General features: G+C 36.2%; 1 protein-coding gene and 1 long non-coding RNA gene across 23 annotated transcripts in view; one reads left to right on the top strand and one right to left on the bottom strand.

Moving 5' to 3' along the window:
• Positions 1 to 17,918, bottom strand: part of AFDN (afadin, adherens junction formation factor) — a 129,363-nt gene that overhangs the window by 17,338 nt on the left and 94,107 nt on the right. For 19 of the 22 annotated variants that reach the window (XR_005818079.1, XM_040551040.1, XM_040551050.1 and 16 more), the window contains 6 exons: positions 4,587 to 4,652; positions 4,354 to 4,427; positions 3,714 to 3,832; positions 2,550 to 2,744; positions 2,169 to 2,260; positions 1,536 to 1,724 (listed from right to left, as the gene is read on the bottom strand). Coding sequence is in view for 21 of the 22 variants with exons in the window: in XM_040551040.1 (XP_040406974.1) it covers positions 1,536 to 1,724; positions 2,169 to 2,260; positions 2,550 to 2,744; positions 3,714 to 3,832; positions 4,354 to 4,427; positions 4,587 to 4,652 (735 nt within the window). In the remaining variant the exon portion in view is untranslated. The remainder of the gene's footprint in view (positions 1 to 1,535; positions 1,725 to 2,168; positions 2,261 to 2,549; positions 2,745 to 3,713; positions 3,833 to 4,353; positions 4,428 to 4,586; positions 4,653 to 17,918) is intronic. The other 3 variants (XM_040551044.1, XM_040551053.1, XM_040551059.1) reach the window with 1 other exon arrangement.
• LOC121067049 lies at positions 8,248 to 13,405 on the top strand. Its single transcript, XR_005818080.1, has 3 exons — positions 8,248 to 8,963; positions 11,079 to 11,180; positions 11,421 to 13,405. It is a non-coding gene; the product is annotated as an uncharacterized LOC121067049 (long non-coding RNA).

Genomic DNA, 17,918 nt, shown 5'->3' with positions numbered 1-17,918 from the left:
AGAGAAGACTAACAAAGCAAACTCCTTTTCTTTTTCCCCCATCAGTGACCTTAACTGTGACCTCAAAATAATGCCTTCTTTGAGATGAACAAGTGTATTTTTTATGCTCTATTAGTCCAGCAGATCTGAACACACAGCTATTTGTGTTAGATTTGCTGTAAAGATGCACCTAAGAAAACAGTTTGCTAATGCGTTCAGAACAGAAAACAGGCGTTTCACATCAGTCAGTAGCTTATGGCATCTTTTACAAGCCCAGCTTTCACTGTAAAGATTTAACAGGTTTTATTTATTTATTAGATCTATTTTCCTCTAATGTCAACTTAGAAGTATTGCATGATGGGGAAAAATTGTGTACGCTTCCAATGCTTGTAGGGAGCTAAAAGCTTCCACTTGCTTGCTTTATAAAAACATTTCTTCCATGTTCTCAGCCTTAAGACCATACCTCAAATTCAGCATCTGTCAACAACTTTAACAGATGGGGTTCATCTCATCAGTTTTAACTGCCTCATTTAAGCTACTCACTTAAGCTTGCACCTTAAGCAGGGGAGAGGTGCACGTCCAGATGGCAGCTCATCCCATTAGGGCAGAGATACTACTCTCCTTTGCTTCTACGATGCAGTATCAAAGTAACTTAGATGACACTGCTTTTCAAAAAGTAACAACATACCAAGCCTGGTGTGAGGCTCAGCTTTTATCACAAGTTAGGAACAGCAACAACAATTTCTCTCTCTAAATACGTATTTTTGAGTGATGATGCTGTCTCTGGTGCATTAGGAGGAAAAAAAAAAAGATGACGCAGTGACTGGATTCAGACAACCAAGATTACTCAAATCCATACAGGAAATGAAAAGTCATCATTTACAAAGAATAGAACGTTATCTTTCTTTTGACTTTTATAAAGGTACAGTGATTGTAAATTCATTTTAGGTCAAGAAGTATCTGCATTTTGGTAACAGGGCAGGATCAATGCAAGCAAAAAAAATCATGCAGCTTTAAAGTTTTTTCCTTTTTTATTTTTATTTTTTATCTGAAAAGGGAATGTGTTTCAGTGAAGACCTTGGATAAGTTTCAAAGTACTGTTCTGTTTAATTTTTAATACTTCACTGTCACTTAACCAATGCGCCCTGCAAGCGAAGAGATTTTTCCACATAAACCTTCTTAGAAGGTTTAGTTTACTTTTCAGAAAACCACAAAAACATTTTACAAGATAAACCATACTACTGTCTACTCTCCATTATCCTGAGTAACAGGGACTTAAAATATCCCAGATAACAGGTCTGCATAACTTGATAACACAAATTCTGTGGAGAAAAAAAAAAGGTAAAAAAGTAGGGTTTCTGAACCCAGGTCAGCCTTGGCAGAAGCACAGTTATCCCCTCATCTGTGGTATGGTTTATCCTCAACAGCTCTGAGATCATAGTGAGTTGCTGCAAAAATGCTTTCAGCAAACGGGAAGTGGAAATCAAGCAGTTTCTGCCCCTCCACCCCTCCCTCCACCCTCCTCCTTTCTTACAGTGAAAGAAATAGCTTCTGACCTGCATTGTACTATTGATCGAGTGATTACTTTCTGCCTGGACCTGTGGTTTCTCTTCATAATTTGGCCACTGACTCTGAGCTGGACCCATTCGATCCTGGGACTTTGAAGCTGGGAATGTGAAATATTCCCTAGTATAGGTCTGTGTTGGGATGGGATAAGCTTCAGGTCGTGGAGGCAGAGTCTGTTCCTGAAAAAGGTAGAAAGAACATAAGATAGAATTTTTCTTATCATGCAGATCTCTACAGAATGTTATTCTAAACATGCATTTCCTATAAGTTTTGTTTTGCCTTCCGAGAGCATTATTTGTCTGGAATAACAGATATGGAGGTTTTCCAGTATCAAATATAAACTGTGGTTATGACTAATGTTTTTATGGTCTGAAAACAAGTAGGTAACAGTGGCATAAGCCAAAGAAATTGCAGTGACAGCTTCGTGAACAAAATTTCATGAAAATCACCCAAACTTTTCTCAATCTTTCATTAAGCTTTAACAAGCAAAACCCCCCACCCAGTCACTAGCACCAGCGTTATGCTGAAATACTTAAGTGAGACACTGGTTTGACTCAAGCACACTGATCCTATTGATAGCTTAGGAAAGTTTAATAGCCAGCATTTTGCTTGCCACTTCTGACCTCTGTACAAAGATTTCCAGTCGAGACTGAGGTTATTTTGGTGGTAGTTCCAGATGCATAAGCATTCTTTCCCCCAGGGCTTGGAGGCTGATCTGTTGGAAAGTTAAAGGAAGCATTTATGTGCCTGTTAATATTAATTTACATAACTTAATAAAATAACAGTATTCACAACATAAGTATGATTTTTCGTCTGAATAGCTCTAACAAGAGGCTTGCTCCAAAAACATTGCTACTACATAATTATTTTAAACAATCAATTTTTTTCTTTTTTTTTTTTTAAACAAACAAAACAAAAAAAAACAATCACCCCTTTGGAATTCAACAGTCTTTAAAGTTAGTGGAAGAGGCATCTACCTCTAAAAGAAGGATAATCTTTCTTACTTGCTACATTGGGGCTGGAGCGATGATCGGCTCTGTTCTTCATTAATCTATCATCCCCTGGCAGCTTCTTTGGTTCACTGTACTCTGTCCATGGCAGCTGAGGGCTCTCCGGTGACCCATTTTGCGTGGAGTTGTTATACAGCTCAAAACCTTCACTCTTTGGTCGGGGTTTACCTGAGCCACGGCGGTCAGAAACTGTAACAGTTGATATATATTTTCCCCCTTTCACTTATATTAACTACTGTCTAGCATATTCCTTCCAAGAGTTCCCTTGCATTTAGAAGAAAAAATGAGTTTCTGGTAAAGCAATTATTAAAATCTTTGCTTCTTCAGATATGCAATTCCACTTTTGTATCAATGGTACAGGATTCCTTTGATTTTTATGGCTTCAAAAGAGCTTTTGAAAAGATAAAACAGTATTTGGTAAAGCCAAATGTGCCTTACTAAAACGTCTCTTGCTGACTCATAGAGGCATATGGCAATTGGGATGGTGTTGTAAACTGTGGTAATAAGGATTTATTCTTTTAACCCATTCTTTTCTATTCTATAGTACACATAGAAAAGGACTTCCTTTATAAAAATATTTTATGTAAGACTTGCATGTTAGCTCTGTGAAGTACAATGATAAAAACATAACATTGGAGAAACGCTGAAGAATTTATGATCAGACACACAAACTTGAGAAGATAGGTTTCAGTATTTCTAGTTTAAAAACTAAATAAAACACGTTCCAGGGGTTTCTGTTTTTGTTTTTCTCTCTTTGTAATTACATTACACTCTCTGGTTACAAGGAAGTCATACTCCATGAGGAGGAGGGAAAGAAAAGCTATTGAAGTTATAAAGATGTTTGTATTCGTTATATTTCTTTAATTAAAATAAAAATTATTTCAAAGCCAGGCCTGTACTTAAATTCTTTTTTTTAAAAAGGCACAAATGCAAAACATTTATTAATGATTAGACTAGTATAATTTTAAGCAGTATTTAAAAAATCATATGAACTTTTGATAAGAAAATAAATGCTTCCATTCTATGCAATTAAATTTCGTCTGATTTAATGCTTTAGTAGTATTTGGCAAGTTACTATGAATTATTGTGTTTTCTGCATTCTAAGTCATACAAAAGCTGTTATTCCTATATATAATATTATTATTTTTGTTTCTTTACCTCTTTGCATCATTGGGGATGGCTGATTAAGCAAGGTTGCCAGACCATGGTAAATTGCTCCTTGTTTTGCTACTTCCAGTGTTACTACAGAACCTGTCCTTGTCATAAGTTCTGCTGCCCTGCAATAGAAGTCAGAGCAAATAAAACAAAATCAGGCACTGTATTACATATTTCTCCTTGTCATCATTTTTTAATGTCACAATTCCCTCATATTTGTTCTAGTTACCTTTTGTTTGACAAAACACTATTTTTTCTGACTAATACTTAAAATCAGTTGAAAAAAATAGGAAAACAACAGCTAGAAGCTAGTCTGTTTACTAAACAGACGATACGCTTACATATAAGTATTTCCAGCTTCTGCAGGTAATTGTCAGAAGCCAAAATATTTAAAAATTAGAGCTAAGAACAGCTTGCTAAAAGATACAGCCCAAATGTGTAACATCATCTCTGAGCTGAAAACTCTTGTTACTAAGATAACACAGAGAGAGTCATTTAAAAAGGAAAGAAAAAAACAACAAAGAAGAGAGAAAGCCTAAGGGGGGGGGGTACGGGGGTGGGAAGCCCAAGACCTTTTTCAGTTAACTACTACTCTAGCATTTTTTTTTTCCATGTAAAGACACTGAGTGAAAGCATTCTGTACCTTTCCTGGGACAGGCCCACCAAACTTCGACCATCCACACTGAGCAACTGATCCCCTGCAGCCAGACGACCATCCTAATTACATATTCAAGAAAGAAAAAAAAAAAATCATGCACCAACGCTAACTTGGTGTAAATGAAAACAATTCATTCACACTAGCAAATAAAGGATTTAAAAGTATTTCCAAAGGATTTTTCCACCTCTGAAATTCTGATGTTTAAAACTATTACTAACCACATCTGCAGCACCTCCTTTCACAACAGACTTGACGTATATTCCAAGTTTATCTTGACCAGCACCCTACAGAGAAAAGGATATTATTACATTTATATTTAATCTCTTGAGCATTCCATAAATTTTAATAAAAATTTTTATGGCTAGATAAACCTCTACTTTTTTTTCCTCCCCAAACCAGGAAAACAAAAAGTTATATAGAAGAGAGTTAAGTTCACTTAAAATCAAAAGAAGGCTTTAATATTAGGCCTCTTGAACCTGCAAGCTGGTAGAAGCAAACAATATGTGGTCTTAATGCAAGCTTCAATAATCAAGAAAATATGTCAACTAAAATTTACACTTTAGGAGTTTGTTTTAATCCCCTTCTAATGAGAAATACTTATTTGCACTTTTGTATGCATGCTGTTTGTTTATTTTAGATACCTGTGTATTCTTATATTATGTTCCAAAAGACTGCAGTGTTACCCTTGCTAATACCCAAATCTAACAAGGTAAATTGCAGATTGCCTATTCTGCTTTGAGAATTAATGACCAAAAGGAATAGAAATGCTTTTTACAGGAAAAGTTATTAGGACTGTAAAGGAGCTAGCAAAGAGGAACAAACAGTGCTTCTGCTTTTATAAACAAGTAGATGTTACAACTAGTAAGTATTTCAGAGTTAACAAAACCACTGTTTAAGTCTACTGCAGAACTATACAATTTTGTTCATAAAAATCTGCCTCTAAGTATCCCACTAAATTTTAAAAGGACTTAACACTGAACATATTGCTAGACAGCCAACAGATTTAAGGCGTGAGGACGCGAGCATCTATTCAAGCCATGCTGTTGCATCATCCACGTGCTCCAATTTACAAGACACCACACAAGTCTACGTTAGTATCACAAACCTTTAAATTGTCACTTATAATGTAAGACAATCACTTGTGACTACACTATTTAGCATAGCAAGCCATATCATTTAAACTAATCTGCATGTCACTGTGAAAAACACTACAGAACTACTGTTAAGTTTTCAGAGCACAGATTTTGTTTTCTACAATAACACCCAGGTTGATTTTGTACTGAAAATGCAAATTCCTCATCCTCTCCCCCCCACTTTTCCAACTCTACTTCTTTTGTCAGCAAAAGCATTCATGGCTTTCATCATTATAATGAAATAAAGTAGAAAAGCACAGATTTTCTTCAAAAGCAAGCATTATACTAGATTTTTCTAAGCAGATGAAGGATTACATTTTTATTAATTAAAACTTGAGTTAATTCCAAATGTTTATTCAAAAGCCACAGAACAGGATTTACTTTGAGTCCCACGATTCAAGATTAACATTCTATATGTCCAAATTTTTCAGAACAATTGCATAAGTTGTACATAAAGGGGAAAAAAAAACTTCAATAAAATAACTAAAGAAAAGACATTTTCTGTGTCTAGGAAGAACATAAAGGTAATTAAAATATATATAGATAAATACACTCTTTTTTTTTTTGGAAGGACTCTAAGGAAACATTCAGACAACTGCATATTATTTTTTAACTTTATACCAGAAGAATCAGTTAAAGTTATGAGAAATACAAGTCAGAATACAGCTAGATAAACGCAATGAAAAATGAAAGCCATGCTTCATAAATCTTTTTCCTCAAGCAACCAAGAAGCACATGGAAAATGCTGATCTGGCTGACAGAACATCTAGCCCTCCAAAAAGTATGTGGCAAGATCTCTTACTAGGAATTCTTAAAGAATTTAAAGTTGTCATGGGATAAGATGGAAGTTGTCCATGCACATTAGTAACTAGTTCAACAATGGATAGGAAGTTTTTACTTTTCACAAGGAATGGAAGCTCTCAGAGAAGACCTAAATGAATGTGCTGTTCACCAGGCTCACAAGTTTTTCAGAAAAAAGGGCAAATAATACTATAACTAAATTTGCCGGATAGAAAATGCACCAGTCAAAACCAAGGGCTGGAGAAGAACCACGTGATACTGAGCACTGGAGTAATAGGGGAAAATGCATTTTACTGGTCCAAATGTGAAGTAATGCTTCAACCCTGTAGGGGGGACTGGTCCCCATCAGGGCAATTTTGGCATAAACAGCCCAGAAAAGTTATCACCTCTCCTTATTGGAAAGTGAAGATTAAGATGATTGGCCTCCTTCCTCTGCCTCCAACCACTAAATATACGTAGAGGCATGCTCCTTCTGTTCCAAAGGGTGAAAGAGTCAACAGCAAGAGTCGTCCATCCACCCCCCTTTAAGTTACAACCCCATGGATCACAGTCACATGTAATCGCAGGGATGAAGCAACAGCTTTTCTTGCAGCCAGACTGACCAAGACTGATCAGATATCTCTAAAGCTACCTGGGACTGAAGCTGCTTTATTCAATCCTAGCTTCATCAGCTGCTAGCAAGAATCTCACCCTCTTGGCTCCAGTGAGTCCAAAGATCTGCCTAACACAGTCAAAGATAAGGTGAAAACAGCAAGCTGGTGGAAGAGCACTGCCACTCTAAAAAGTGCACACATTAATCAAGAAATTTGGGGATCACGAGTTTGCTAATCATGACTTACATCATACTGTATCTGTATGTGTCACCTTTCTTATCCTTGACTACGATCGTACACTTTAAATGAAGTTGGAACCTTCTGTTAAAGCCCGTGTTATCTGCACTGTTTTTGCAAATAGTGATTAAGACAATCATTTGCAACTGCACAAATACCCATACAAGAGTTTCTAAACTGGCTTTAACTGTTCAAGAAACATCTTTTTAGTTACTGTTTTCAGAGCAATCGTTATATATCAGCTCAAACGTCTGGGAGCCAACAGAACTATTAGACAAGAGCAAAGAAAACACAAAACACTGTGGTCACTACGCAACTAGAGGTTTCATATTTAGAAAACTGTAATTCTGATTATTCCCTTACAAAAAGGCACCAGCAGAACCACGAGGCTCAGATGATAACAAGAATGATCAGGAACACAGAGTTACTTCCTTGAGAGAACCAAATATGGACTCTATGGACTCCTCAGCTTAGAAACAATCAAGAGAGGAAGCGAAGGTCTATGGAATTACGAATGGCAGACAGGATTATTTATCATCTCTCTAGTCAGGCAAGACAAAACTTTCTTACTCATGCTATCAGGTAGCATATTTTATAAAGTCAACAACTCCTCCTCCCCACCACCCTCAAGGGAAAAAAAACACACCATGAAACCAACAACCTTTTTTCCAAAGGATTTCATAATTCAGTTGGGAAACTGCCAATAGACTGCTGCAGAGGCCAAAGATTCATGGTAAGATCTTCCAAGGGCTTTCAGAAAAAGTAATACAGATGTAATACATGCTGGAAAAAAATCTGAAATTACAGAAAGCTAGAAACTTGGAGGAAACATCTTACATGTGTTCTGTTACACTTTCTGGCTAAATATCTGTTATTAGACACAACTGAAAGATACCAGATCAGATGGATTTTTTCTCCAACTGTTCTTGCACTCTAAACCTTACACTGATTCTTCATGATGTTTCAAGGGAGCTGACATTTTGCTCACTATTCCTTCTTTCCTAAGTGTTCTTTTGAAGCCTATACAGTTTGTCAATCCTTTTCCTGTGTGCCTTTTTTTTTTTTTTTTTTAAGACAAGTTATGAGCAGATGCATTAGCTCCAAGTCACCTACTTAACACAAGGCTAATGAATTTTAAAAGTACAAAAATGATTTTAAAATAAATCTCTATTTATTCAGATTACATAGAACATCTTTAGCGTCTACCACATCTACTCCCAGAGTAGGACAAATACATCTTTTCTTTCCTGTGTACTTTATACACCATTTAGTATGTTTCTAACAAGATGCCTACTATTTTCATTTATGCTTAGGCAGACCTCTTACTAAGCATCATCTAGTTTAACTTATCTTCCTGTGACTTTTCCCCTAAGCTTTATAGTCATTGGAATCCAAATTCTTAATTTCTATTGAAACAGACTTATTTTTGCTCCAGTTCCATCTTCCAGGAGACTGCACATATCTTTTTTGTGTCCTTAACATGTAGTGAGCCATGCATGCTAACCTCCAAAGTGAGCAAAATACTCATATGTACCACGTGAATTTTTCTCCTATCACTTATTGACATTACAGTAGAACAGGTTTCTTTGTAGACTGCTTATTAATCTGTTTTTCTTTTAAAGAAATGTGAAGGTCAGCACAATTAAAATTACTCTTCCATAAACAAAGCAATTATGTGTACCAGTAGCAGTAAAACTGAAAACGTTCTTTCCAGTCCATTTTAGTTTCTCCAATCCTGAATACCAAATGCATGTTTACCTGTAAAGCTGTGAGATGGAACAGAAGAACACAGCTGTAGAGAAGTTAAATGACTGTGGAATGCAATAATGTGGTAAACATAAAGAGATGCTTTTTTCCCTCTCCAGATTAATATGTTGTAACCTACAGCAGACTTCCTCATATATCTATATACAGATGAGAATATATATATATTTTATATATATATATATATATATATATATATATATATATTATATATATATAAAATATATAAAAACAATTGCAATTCCCCAAAACATTTTCAAAAACTAGTTCAGTAAATTGTAGAAGCAACAAAGTAGTTTAATCTACAGTAGTAAACTCTCTAGTGGTACCAATCTGTTTTTACAATCCTTGCAGAAAGTGAATAAACAGCACCTGTTTTGAGAAAAAAAAAATGGAAAATGCTTCCTATAAGTAATAATTTATGGCATTTTTCAAGGTGTACAACTGACAAAATAAAAACTACTGCTTCTTCTTTGCTACTTCCAAATTATCATCTACACTGTTTAGTCACAGTTTTCAGCTGAAAAAGCCATGTATGAAGGGTTGGTAAAATATGAGGGGCTTAACAGAAAGTGAGCACAATCATTATGTCAGAAGTAGTCAACACGAGCCTCACCATAGGTTACAGCATTCCTAAACGGAACTGCATGAGCCCAGTACTCGACTCCGAAAGATCTTTTCTGTTTACTTCTGAACGGTTGCTACTGCTACAATGCATAGCCAAAGCAGACAACCATATGGAAAATGTTTTATATAGAAGCTATTAACCAATGAGAATGAGAAGAACAGTAAGTTGCGGACTGAAGAAAGAGAATTATTACATGGTATTTATGAATTCTGATACCTCAAGTACACTAGACCTAAGCTTCAACATGAGGAACACCTCTACTCCATGCTTTTACAATACAGTTTTACAACCAGTACAAAAGAACAGCCCAGGTCATAAAAAACACATAAAGCACAGCTAAAAAGTTTAAGGCCAGCAGTGTAGCAATATTTACCTGGTTCAGTACTGAACATGCGTTAAATTCACTAAAATGACATTAGCTGGGCACTGACACATAGTGTCAGACCAAAATCCACCGGCCTGCTTGTGCTCTCCGATGCTTCGCGGCAGCTCCCAGGCCTGGCCTGGCCTATCCAAAGGTTAAGTTGACCTGCTTCCCCAACCCCTGCTCCTAAATAAGCACTTAAGTCTTCAACCAAATCACTTTCCTAAAATTGTTTACAGCCCAGCGTAAGACAGATCATAGCCATCAAGAAAGGGGGCTGCCAGGAGGCCTTTGTCCATCAGGGAGGGCTGGTGACATCCTCCCTGCATACAGGGCTGGCATCAGGTAGCCCTTCCACATCAGACCCCGAATAGGGATTTCTACTGTAAGAAACCCAAAAGCCCTCCTTTAAGAAGGAAAATTATCACCAAGAACTGTTCATTTTTAAAATGTCAGAACAGCTCACCCATGTAAAGAGCACACTGTGAACTTGCACTAGGGAAGCGTTCTTTTTAATGAGCAATACAAAACACATCCAATGGAATTTGACCTAACACAGGGTATTTCAGTTTAAACACTGCCCAAACAATTTCCAAATGGGTTAAAATAGCGTGACATAAAATAATCAGGTTTGCTTTGCAGCAACCTCAGACTCCATTGTTCCGTGAACGGCATGATGTTTTAACCCAGCAACTTAAACCGCATCAGATTCCTAAATCCTGCTACTTGTCACCCATTTACTCGTGAAAGAGCTCTGATCAGTGTCTGCAGAGCAACAGTATTCTAGTGGAAGCCAATTTACAAAATGTTTGGGGGGGGAGGACATCACAAAAAAACAAACAAACAAACAAACAAACACACACTAAGCCATATATATGTACCCTGAAAGAGAAAAACTAAACAGGAAGAAAAAAATATATTACAAATGATTGAAATTGATCTTTTTTAACTTTTTTTGAAGCCTGCATGGCAAGCACACTCAAAAGACACTTCCCAAGTTTGCCACAGCCCATCAATTCCCCTCCTAAACATAAAACATTTTAATTACCCTAATTTTAGCAAGGGATACACATGAATAGTGTATTTAGAACAGAAGAAAATACATCCTGTTAAGAAAAAAAAAAATCAAAATACCTTTACTGATGTAATTACACAATGGGATAAATGTCTTTTTTTTTTTCTTCCTCCAGGAACCTTAATTAGCTCTGAGCAAAAACATCAAAAGACTCTTGAAAGTAATCTCCATGCTTGAGCTCACTCATCTTTAAGATGGATGTACACAGCCAACTCAGGTGGGAAACTGAGGAAAACAATTAGGTCCAGTAACCAGACCAAAGCCATGCATTTCCAAGCAACTTAATACCTTCAAGTTTGGTTTTTTATAATCATCTTACACATCTTAAGAAGTAATTTAATACTTTAAGACAGCACAAGTTGAAAGATGTTAACATATTGCACTTGCAAGTCTGGCATGCACTTAAATTTAGTAAGAGTATTAGAATAAGTAATCCTTAATTTGCTGTGACTTACAGGTTGCTGCAGGAATTCTATGACAATGGGGAACATTCTCTTGCATTTAGAAGGAATTTTAATAGATCTTCTAATCCTGCTTGGGAGGTAAAGGCAAACACAGGATACTTCTGCATACAGAAGTCTGCTTAGAATGGTAACTGAGGTCTTTATCCTAAATCTAAATGAAGAAAAGAATGTATGGGAAAAATATTTGTTTAAGTGACAAGACTGCATTGTAAAAAGTAAATAAATAAACGAGTTGTCCTCCAAGAAACAGACCGAGAACAAAAGGAGCTACAAGTCAAAAGAATAAGCAAGAAATGGACACATGAAATGCCACCAATAAATCCAGCAATTAAAAGTCACCAGAAATTCTATTTCCCTTACATCTGTTCTTATTGCATCCGTGTGGTTTACGTTTAGTGCATAACAATACTTAAAGGAGGACAGAAGACAGGTAAGGTTTTAGAAGAGAGGACTAACTTTATTTTTGCCATAGTAGCCCTGTTTCAAAGAGTTCTTATCACAGAAGAAAAACATGTTCAGAAACATAAGATGGTGTCTGAAATTACAACCTGAGGATATGGAGATAATAAAAGCAAGGAAGTAAAACACAGGAAACGCTTCTTGAGTTTATCACTCATTTGGATGCGATTGTTGGGAGCATCACATCAGTACTGTTCGTAGGTTGCGTAGCTCATGAAAATCTAACTCTTCAATAATTTGAAGTTTGCGTTTAATTTCAAATAAAGTGGTACTAATCAGGCCTTAGTTTATTGTTCAGCAACATCCAACTACATTCAACTCTGTCAAACGCACATACCAGAAAAGTTAATTATAACAAGAGAGACTTTTCTTTCTGCTGATTTTTAGTTGAATTGACAATGGACATTCTTAAGTAACTGGGTAGACCCTACATACAAATTGACACTATCTTCTGCATATGAAGTCCACACGAATATCATAAGTCAACTCTCAGACCCTATAAAATACATAAATCGTGTAAATTCAACCCCAAAACACGCTATAAATTTGATTAGAAAAAAAGTGATAAGTCCACGCTGGTACCTACAGATTATTTTGCAAAAATACTTATGAAAACTTCTTAAACCAATTATTTTCCAGCAAGAAATCCTGACCTGTTAAAAGAAGAAACTAAAAATGCAGACTATATACCCAAACCACAAAGTAACACATAAATACTTAAAATAGCAGACAACTTAATGAACAAGAAAATTGCAGCTTATGAGAGAAAAATTAGCAATAGCTATCACTTCATTTGTTTCAGGACAAAATGTTTTATCTTTTCTCTATCACAATGAATCAACAAAACAACAACAAAAAACCAGACCAAGACACATTTACAATACAAAGAGAACAACATCTGAAAATACAACAAAAAAGATTGCAGAGCACACTTAACCAATTTCAACTTCAGTGAGAGCTTTCAGCTCTTCCAAAAAGCTATCTCAATGAACAATGAATTTGGAGAGACAGGGGCCAGCAGAAAATGGTCAGTATCAAAATCTGACCTGAGAAACAACTATTAATTACATGCATACATAATATATATGTTGACATATGAATGACAGACATACGTTTATATGGTTGACTTTCTTTGTTAATTCAGAGAAGAGTAATCCCTAAACATTTCCTATAACATTTAAAGTTCATTAAACTGTAACAAATAGGAATTTTACTAACCTAAAATCTCAAAATTTAAGCTGACTTCACTAGGGCAGACTTACGCTTAGTAAATTAACATAAACTGCACAGACAAATTATTTTTCAAGGAAACATCAAAATAATACAGACTGTTTTTCTACTATTAAACCAACACAATTATGAAGCTCCTTGTTAGAAACATTTCTCAGAAAATATTATTCCTTGATCACTGAATTTCAAGAAAGCATAACCAAATTATTTTCTGTATTATTCAAGCTAGTTTCAGTTTCAGAAGATGACAAACTCTATTGTAATGGGTATGGCATACTGTATTTTCGAGCCTTTTGTTTGTATGACTTTGCATTTTTTCTTCTTTTAATTACTAGAGAGAAAGGAAGTCCACTAATTAAGATACCAGAAAAAGCATGGAAGTAAGCCCTGGGTAAATACTTCTATTTGGAAAATTAAGAAGTAACAAAAACACTGTAAACTGCCATTTATAAATATCTTCTAAATAAGCAGAACAACTGGAAAATGTAAGCTAATATCCCAAGACACATCACCAAAGTAATTTAGTCAAGATTTTACTGAATAAATGAAGAAATAAATTAGTTGACCAGAAGACCATTCTGAAAGGTCTGCAAAAGTAGAAAAGAACAGAAAATTCATGCAACGACAGCAACTTCTCACAAGTTCCAGAACAATTTTGGCATCTGTAGTCAGTGCACTTTCAGTCTCTAGAATGCTGATACAATACACTTAAGTCATTCCATGGATACAAGAGGGAAGGAGGGAGGTGGCAGGGGGGTGAAAAAAAGGCGTTCAAATGCTAGATTTCCACATTAAAAATGCACCTGGAAGGTGAAGAAAAATACCAGCCTTCCAAAATAGCTTTATTTAAGGAATTCCAACTCTTCAAGTCAAACAGGCTGCAAACAGAAAAATCTGCTAATTCACTGGCAGCAGAAGGATGGAAGAAAAAACAAGCTGATACTGAGAAAAGCCAATCATGCATTTAATGCACCAAAAGAAAAATACAAAAATATGCTCAGCTGACTCAGATTTATGTCAGAAAAACTTATGCAAAGATTTTATACATATTGTCCAAATGGACATTTCTCTCTTCTAATCCTGCTATGATTCTCTGCTGGACTACAAAAAATCATATTAATCATATGATTGTGAAAAATCATATCCTTGAAGCCAAAGGACCAAGCTGCATAATGCAACCATTGTAACCCCAGATTTTGAGACAAACTAACCTTTTTTTTTAATTATTATTTTTATTACATCAGCTTATATGTGTCATCTATCAAACAACACAACAGTCCATACTTGTTTTCACATTTAGCATTGCTTTGCAAGCACCTCCTTGGTCTCACAGGATTGTGCTCAGAACATTGCATTTGCTTCAAAACTTACAAGAACTGTAGAAACAGAAGAGGGGGAATTTAAAAAAAGTAATTTTTATGGAGTAATCAGACTGAGTGGTAATGAAAACAATATGAAACTACAGTGACCTGAAAAAAGATGACTACTCTGACATAGCAGAACAGTACAAAACTGTGGATGGACAAGACTACAGGATTAATGAATTAATAAAAATTACAGAATTAAAGCAAATACTTAATAAGAATACATTTTACTGCTAGAGTCGCTATGCCACAAGACAGATGAGTTTTATTAAACTTCCTTGTAAGTAGCGAGCACAGGAAAATTTGGCTCACATAGATCACATCCTCCATACAACTGGAACATAACAAATAGCGCAACAGCATGAACAGTAACATCAGATATAGCCTCCCCAGTGGCAGCACCATACCCAGCCCCCAGACTGGTTATTCAGTCACCACGGAACCATTAAAAGCAGACAGAAATTTCCGCCCCCACCCCCTCCCCATGTTGCACTTGCCAGGATAAGCAGCCACGATGGAATGGTGGAAACAACATGAAGCTGGGGCCCAAAGCCAAGCACCCACGCCACACAGAGACCTACAGCCAGTAGACACCAAGCTGGCCCACCGGTACCCCAGGCTAAAGGCCGATGGGGTGATAATCCCTTAACAGTTAAGCTACTATCCTCCTCCAACTTGATGCTGCACTAGAAGCTCTGGTGGAACAGCAATGAGCTCTACTTTCTGCTAGGTTGGTAATATTCTTGCCGTTTCAGTGGATCTGTAAGGTGACCCAGTTATTTTAATACCCATGACTTGAATTAAAACATGAAAACACACACTTTTCCAGTTGTTAGCAAAATTGTAGTATGAAATAACTAAGGTAAAATTAATGCATCTGTAAAGCATATCTATCTGCAGGTACCGTGCCTAACCAAACCGGTAATTCTCCAGACAACTGACAGTAAGGTCTTGTCATTACTTGTTCTAATCTATCATCTCCCCATACCGGTTTAGATTCATATGCTTTGTTGGAGCAGTTTTATTGGAGTGATGAACAATTTTCAATAAAAACCGCCGGAATCATGTTTGATTAAAGAAAAAAATGCATTTCAATAAAAATATTTTTTTTTTATATTAAACATTTACAAGAAATTCAAGAAAGTCTTCCTAATGACCTTGCAATACCAATTTGAAGATTTGTCTTCAGTACTTGAATATTTAAATATTTGCAAGTATCACATACTTTGTAACATGCAAAAGCAGTCTTGAAGTGTAGGCATCTTTACTCTCCGGTTATAGTTTGGCTGAATCTATTAAAACCCCAAAAAGTTACCAACCTTTTTCAAAGCAGCTTTCAACGCATGTAGCCTCAGCTATCAAGACTACTTGTCAAAACACTCCAGACTGCAACTTTTGTTTGCACAAACCAGATATTTTTTTAAAATTTCCAAGACTTGCTTGGATTTTGCATAATCTTGCAAAAATTAAATTAAAGACTACTTTATTTTAATAACGTAGATTGCACACAGGTACACACACACACTGCTGAACCATTAGGCCCTGGCATCTCTCATAATAGTTCACGGATGACACTGCTTCCCCACGTTGGTCTTTTTCATTGATTTTATGTTTAACTTCAAAAAAACTACAGTTTAAAACAGAATGAAACTCTGCAACTGAAGTGTGTTTAAAGAAAACCATAAACTTCTGCCCCATGACTGAAATCTAGCTATCAGGCCCGAAATCTTTTATCTGCCTACACCCAGAGCAGATTGTACTGATTTTTATCAGGACTAATTCTCTGATTCCAGACTCTAAGTTTACACAGAAGATCTTCGTAAGTTTTTATAAACATCCTTAAAGGCAAGTTTATGCAGCAGAGTCAAGTCTCAGTCTGACCTCCCTGCCACGTAGCTGGTCCAGAAGCACTGAAATAATCCAAGCTTATAAGCACTTTAAAGAATACCAGTTTACTAAAACTATGCAGCCAGTTTACAAATGTACTCTTTGCAAAAAGTAAAAGTTTCTGAACACTCCCTCTCCCTCAAACACTCATTCCCTAAAGCTGAATGCATTTTCTAGTCTGCATCTGGCTGAGAACAAGCATATTTATCTGCTTTATGTACAGAGCATAGCATGCCTACGATTCACTGAGCTACTTGCTGTCAGTCCATAGGCCCGCTCTGTAGCTGCCCAGCCTGCCTGCAGCAAGGGCAACCTTCTTTCCCGTGCAAATCAGAGAAAAAAAAAGTTTGGCAGAGGAAGGGAAGGCCTCTGCTACCTCAAGACCTACTTGGAAGCTTTGAAAACCTGTCACTGTTAGACAAAATATTTTATAGCGTGCTGTACAGTGAAGCAGCTTACTGTCTGTTAGTTGTGGCCACAGCTGCTGTGAGTCGTGCAGTAGCCTGGATTAAAAAGAGTTTTAAAATTGACCCGTGCTTCATATACGTAAACGTCTGCTTTCCCCTCTCAAACTCTCCTCTGTGGTGGTGGGAAAATACCAAACAGTTTCAGAGTTCGACAAAGTACAGTCACAAGCAGAGAAAACATTTCCAATTAAACTAAACGGGAAATGGGGATTCAGCCTGTGGTGAAAATCAACATTATTAGCAGGCAAAGAAATATTGCACAAATGAAAAATACATGACTTACAATTCAGAGAAAAGTTAGACTGCAAGCTGTACAATATAACTGGATTCTGAAGCATCCAACATAACCTAGAAACTTTACATCCACATACCTATAAGCTCTATTTACAAATAGATTCAAAAGGGGTAAATATAAAGGACTGAAGAGATTTGTTGTTCTCTTTACTGGAATAAGGGTTTCCAGTTAAGTGGTTGTCACATTTTGTTTTGTTTTTGTTTCTAAGTAAAAGAACATTTGCAATCAAGATTGACTTGGGTACAAAGCAAGTAAGTAAATGTATCTTTTATCTTCCTAAAGTTTGCTCCTTCCAGGAGACCAAAGAACCTCATATGTTGTATAATGGACTTCCTGAGACAGTCAAAATAGATTATATAGTATTGTATGTAGTCTTGCATGTATGTAGACTTTCTTCATTTTCTTTAAACCAAATTACAGCATTCAGAATCCCCCATAAGACAAATAGATAAACACGGGCAGCAGGCATGCAGACACAAAAAACTGTAACATCGCCTGTGCTAGGCAAGAGTATATGACTTTCTAACATGATTTCTCTTGTACACTGAAAATTGAGGGCTTCCAAAAGATATCTGGATGAAAACCAAAGCAACTAAGTCAACTATTAAAAGTAATTAGCCTAAAGTCATATTCTGAGATCGAAATCAAGCGTGCAACAGTTTCTACCTAACTATACTTTATTTTTGCTCTAATGAAACACAAACAGTAGTAGGTAAAGGCATAAAATTTCATACAATGCCTTCGTAAAAGACTACGTAAGTTTTAGTCAGTGGTCTTCCTTAACCTTTC

The sequence above is a fragment of the Cygnus olor genome, chromosome 3, assembly GCF_009769625.2.
Source record: "Cygnus olor isolate bCygOlo1 chromosome 3, bCygOlo1.pri.v2, whole genome shotgun sequence".
Taxonomy (NCBI): domain Eukaryota; kingdom Metazoa; phylum Chordata; class Aves; order Anseriformes; family Anatidae; genus Cygnus; species Cygnus olor.
The sequence above is the reverse complement of the archived record's forward strand: the minus strand, read 5'-3'. Positions and strand labels throughout refer to the sequence as shown.